We start from the raw sequence: 5,390 nt of genomic DNA, 5'->3' as shown, positions 1-5,390 counted from the left end.
CTAGGTTTTTTGCATCAATAGTCCCATCATATACAGGGATCATCCAATCGGGGAAAATGAAGATTTTTCTCAACATGCTCAACTCAAATTTCTTAAAAAAATTTTTGTTGAAGATGGAAGAATAGTGAAAGTATGGCTTAAGCTTTCTTTTCTTTTTTTTGATATTCCACACCTCCTAAACTGAGGTACATAGTCTCTATTCATAATACTAGTGAGGTCATCCTTTTCACAATTCGGGTTGGATTCCTCTTTTAGTTTCAATACAACTAGATCTTTAAAAATAAATATGAGCAATAAAAATAATTAAGAAAAAAACTAAAATTTAGCCAAAAGTAGATCTCAACTTCTATATCAATTTTACATTTATTCCTTTGCTCAATTCTTCACGGATTGGAAGATAATGTCTGGTCAAAATTTTTCTCGAAAAGGAAAATTTTGGTTTGACCAGCTCGTTTTGGAGCTTAAACGATGGAATTTCGTTCTAATTCGGCCTATTCCAAAGTTGTAGATCTCGAAAAGCTAACCGATTTCTAGAAAAGTATCATCTTAATTGAGTGTCGTATAACTTAGTTATAGCCTTTTTAAAGTTTGGCACACGATTCAACATCTTGATGTGGTAGATTTTGATTTGAGACTCTGTCTAGCTCCATCCATAGTGATCAAAGTGGTTCATATGAAATCTGGGGATCCTTCTAAATTAGATTCCTATGGATCTTAGGACCCTCTTGAGATATTGTAACTTGAAGGAGCAAAAATGACCTTGGTCGTCCCCAATACATTTATGACAGTCATGTATAACTATAGCCATTTATTAGCAATAAATTTCATAGTAGGGTCACTTTTTATATAACTCTGGGCATTATCACATTAATGTATACATACAAGCCTTTTACATTTTAATTTTATACAATAATAACATGCAATTACAAATACAGGTACTGGTTGCAATTACAAATACAGGTACTGGTTTCCATTATACCCGTTCTTTCTTTTACATGTATCACATAATATTTGACTCCTTTAAAAAAGAATTTATACCAAACAAAGATAGCAATACCCTAATTAATATTTTATGAAATGGTAACATGAGAATGGCGTGTGATCTTTGAAAGCTCTTCAAGAAAGCATCACCTTTACATTTCTTGATTAGTTATTGTTTCACCTGCAAAAACTGAAGGGCTCTCTGTCTGCCAACCATGTAGCTAAACAACCTCCGCTTCCAAAGACATAAAAAATTACTCGCAATGCCAATTCCAAGTAAGATGATCCCGCCATCTTAGCTATAAGAAAGAATGAAGAGAGAGGCAAAAAGATAGCCTCTTCCAACCCAACAAGGTACCAACTTTGATCCTTTCCCTTATAACGTCCCTCCAACAGTCCTCCTCTTGTCACCCTCTCCCTAAATCCCAACACTCCTATTTTACATCTGCTTTGTTGGTTGACTTGCTTTCATTTCTCTTTAGCTAAAGATTCCTTAACTAATCTCTCTCCTTGCACACATTTGTTTCCTTCTCTTCCACCTCTACTTCTTGGCAGTCATGGGAAGTTCATGCCTGAACTCGTCTCGCACAGTACTTGAGAGACCCACTAGTTTCTCGTTCGATAAGCAACGCAGGCCTTGTCCAACAAGTGGCTTCTCATGGTTAATGAGAAAGAAGCATACCAACATAGTCCGCTGCCAAGGCAATGGGAATGTGAGAAACCCAAATGGATATCCTCCCGTTGTAACTGAAAGGCCTGCTGCTGCAACAGTCACAGAGGATCATATGGTTTTTTCGTCAAATGTAAAGATCCGCAAGGATGTTGGCATGATGGATTTGACGTCTTACAAGGAAACAACAGCACCTGGTACAAGTGAGACATACGTTAGCGAAGGTATTGGGATTGTTAGATTTCTTAGGGGAAAGAAGTTTCTCATTACTGGTGCAACAGGCTTCCTGGGGAAAGGTGATAAATTTTGCATAATCTTCTCACCAATATCTTGAGATCTAGTTCAAAGGTTTAGTGCCATAGTTTATTCTTCTTTTGGTTTGTAGTTCTCATTGAGAAGATTTTAAGAACCAACACAGATGTCAGTAAGATCTATGTTCTTATCAAGGCTAAGGACAAGGAAGCTGCAATGGAGAGATTAAAGTGTGAAGTATGTGAATCTTGATTTCAATATCTAATACATTCCTCTGCTTTTCTATTTATTTGCCCCACAAAATAACTAGATTCTTCTCATATATTTATTTTCTGCTCAGATAGTAAATACGGAACTCTTCAGATGCTTGAAGGAAATCCATGGAAGCAACTACCAGGCTTTCATGTTAAGAAAGCTTATTCCGGTGGTAGGGAATGTCAGGGAAGCTAATCTTGGACTCGAGGCTGGGTTAGCTGACAAGATCTCGGAAGAAGTGGATGTTATTATTAACTCAGCGGCAAATACCACTTTTGATGAGAGGTTCTTCTTCTACTAAAAGAATCATTTGTCAGTATTATTTCATGTTGACTTACAGGAGAACGGCATTTTACAGGTATGATGTTGCCCTGGACATAAACACCATAGGACCATGCAGGATTATGAGTTTTGCAAAGAGGTTTAAGAGGCTGAAGCTCTTCTTGCACGTATCAACAGGTTAAATTATGAGTTTTTCTTTCTCCTTTTTCCCATTTTCTCTTTTTGAATAAGCTTATTCACAAGTCAATACATTCTCTTCTTGCATGTTCACTTCAATAGCTTATGTGAATGGGCAAAGGCAAGGTAGGATTTTGGAGAAGCCCTTTCTTATAGGAGACACCTTAGCAACGGAAACAAGTTTTTCAGAATTTTCTGCAAAATCCACACCATTATTGGATATTGAAACTGAGATTAAGCTAGCTCTTGATTCTAAAAAGACTTCTCACTATTCTTCTACGACTCAAGAGATGAAGGACTTGGGTTTAGAGAGGTATCTTTTTGTTCATTTCTTAAATTACTTATTGTTCTAATAGGTATCCCTACATATATATATATATATATATATATATATATATATATATATATATATATATATATATGTGTGTGTTTATAAGTTGTTGTTTAAGTCTTGAACACAAAATTAGAATCCACTCAATAGGGCAAAGATTCATGGATGGCAAGATACGTATGTTTTCACAAAGGCCATGGGTGAAATGGTGGTAAATTGCATGCGAGGAGACATACCAGTGGTCACCATTAGACCTAGCGTTATTGAAAGTGCCTGCAAAGAACCCTTCCCTGGATGGATGGAAGGAAATAGGTAATTTAAATTTCTTCTCAATTCTGTTTTTTTTTGTAATTTTAGGAAATAGTAACCAGTTAAATCTTATGCCCGATGATATTATCCTATCCTTTCTTTTGGAAACCTTAGGATGATGGATCCAATAGTTCTATATTATGGAAAAGGCCAACTTACTGGATTTCTTGCTGATCCTAATGGAGTGCTGGATGTTGTAAGTAATGTTTTGGTTAATCAATTCAGTACTTCTGCAAAAAAATATAAGCAAGAACTTTAGATCTTGCATGGGTATGTTACCTAATTTCTGCTACAGATGTTGAATTTATGCAAATGGTTTTTGGCTTAGGTCCCAGTTGACATGGTTGTGAATGCAACCTTGGCAGCCATGGCAAAGCATGGGTCAAGTAGGGAGCCAGGCATGCACATATACCAAATTGCTTCGTCTGTCATTAACCCGCTAGTGTTCAAAGACTTGGCCAGGCTTCTCTTTGAACACTTTAAGACTTTTCCTTGTATGGACCCTAAAGGGAGACCAATTACGGTCCATCCAATGAAACTCTTCAGTGACATGAACGAATTCTCCTCCTATGTTTGGATGGATGCTTCTCAAAGGAGTGGAAGGGTAACTGCTGCTATTTCACATGAAAAGCTATCTAAGAGATTGCAGAACAAATGCATGAAATCAGTAGAGCAAGCCAAGTATCTAGCTAACATATATGAGCCATATACTTTCTATGGTGGAAGGTGAGATTTCTCCTTTTTTTTTTCCTGAAAATTCAAAAGGCAGGGACTGTATCAATAGTGTGATATTTTTACTAACATGCCAGGTTTGATAACGCAAACACTCAAAAGTTAATGGAGGAGATGTCTGAAGAAGAGAGGACAAGCTTTGATTTTAATGTGGGAAGCATCAGTTGGAAGGATTACATCTCTAATGTTCATATTCCCGGATTAAGAAGGCATGTTATGAAGGGAAGAGGCATGTGTACAAAATCCCAACTTGTGGGTACAACAGTTTGAAGAAATGTAGATATTTAGCATTTTAGAAACTCCGAACTTGCAAAACTAAGGCAATAGGCAGGATAATCAGCACCCTGTTGAAAGATTTTATAAATTTTATAATGGTGGTTCAAAGGTGCCACTTATTCTATTATCGTACTATTTATTTGGATTAAGAATGCGACAAATATTGTAAATTAATAGTTGAATTTTCTGTCATTAATTTTATGATTTCATTCACAATATTTTTATCTCCACCTAATTTATGTGTACAAATATATAAATTGCTGCCCCTAAGATGAAATGGGCACTCTTCAGGTCTTAAAATGTGAAAGTTGTAGTCGAATTGGATAGACGAGAGAGCATCTCCTTACCAAAATTCACCAAGAGTACCAAAAAACTATAGAAAAGTTCAACCCCATTTAGTGGTCACATATCCCTTTTTAATGCCTTATTAAATTCCATTTCTCCCTATTTTTTTGGGTACAATCACGCTATCCATTTTTAACATCCTATTAAATTCCATTTCTCTTTTAGTTATTGCTCATCTTACACGAAGTCTTTCATGAGCTTTCTCCTTTCTCATCTTAATTATTGTTATTGCAAGAATTAGATGACCGGATATATAAAGCACCTTTATATGAACTTTTGGTGGTACTTGTTTTTCCTATATATCCAATAACAGTTTAGAATTCTTGTAATTCATTTATAGTTGTTGAAGAATTAGATCAACATTATTAGAACCATGACTTTGGAAAGTAATTAAATCTTCATCTGACACATCTCTAAGTAGTTTCAACACTTTCTAAAATAAGAATCAAGTTGCTATTTGAGTTTTGCCATAGGAAAATTCTGTGCATCACCAAATTCAAAAGTTGATCATGTAATAGTTAAACCCATTTATAGTTGCATCCAGTATGATGGATCAAGATTATAGATATAAAATATGGTGCATTTAAATTAAATATAGATGGTAGATTTATAAAGTTGGTTAGGTCATGTTCAATTCTTTATTGATTTCAAACAACCCAAAACTATCTTTGACTTTGAGATCTACCTTCTAGGTTAAGGCTAAGTCCATTTCTATGAGCCCCCCCCGCCCTTTTTGCTTATCTTAATTTACTTTTTTTACTATTATTTATCATCCTACAT

The 5,390-nt window shown here is 35.5% G+C and overlaps 1 protein-coding gene across 1 annotated transcript; it reads left to right on the top strand.

Annotated features, from left to right (window-relative positions):
* The first annotated feature begins 1,314 nt into the window (after positions 1-1,314).
* Positions 1,315-4,439, top strand: LOC120104628 (fatty acyl-CoA reductase 2, chloroplastic-like). Its single transcript, XM_039116111.2, has 9 exons — positions 1,315-1,947; positions 2,037-2,140; positions 2,244-2,443; positions 2,517-2,617; positions 2,720-2,930; positions 3,099-3,260; positions 3,372-3,453; positions 3,586-3,983; positions 4,067-4,439. The coding sequence occupies exons 1-9, from the start codon at positions 1,539-1,541 to the stop codon at positions 4,257-4,259; spliced, it is 1,860 nt and encodes a 619-aa protein (XP_038972039.2). The 5' UTR covers positions 1,315-1,538; the 3' UTR covers positions 4,260-4,439.
* The last annotated feature ends 951 nt before the right edge of the window (positions 4,440-5,390 follow it).

The sequence above is a fragment of the Phoenix dactylifera genome, chromosome 5 (genome assembly GCF_051530095.1).
Source record: "Phoenix dactylifera cultivar Ajwa chromosome 5, Ajwa_hap1_PhDact_Kaust_v1.1, whole genome shotgun sequence".
NCBI lineage: Eukaryota > Viridiplantae > Streptophyta > Magnoliopsida > Arecales > Arecaceae > Phoenix > Phoenix dactylifera.
This window is presented reverse-complemented; position numbering and strand designations above follow the sequence as displayed.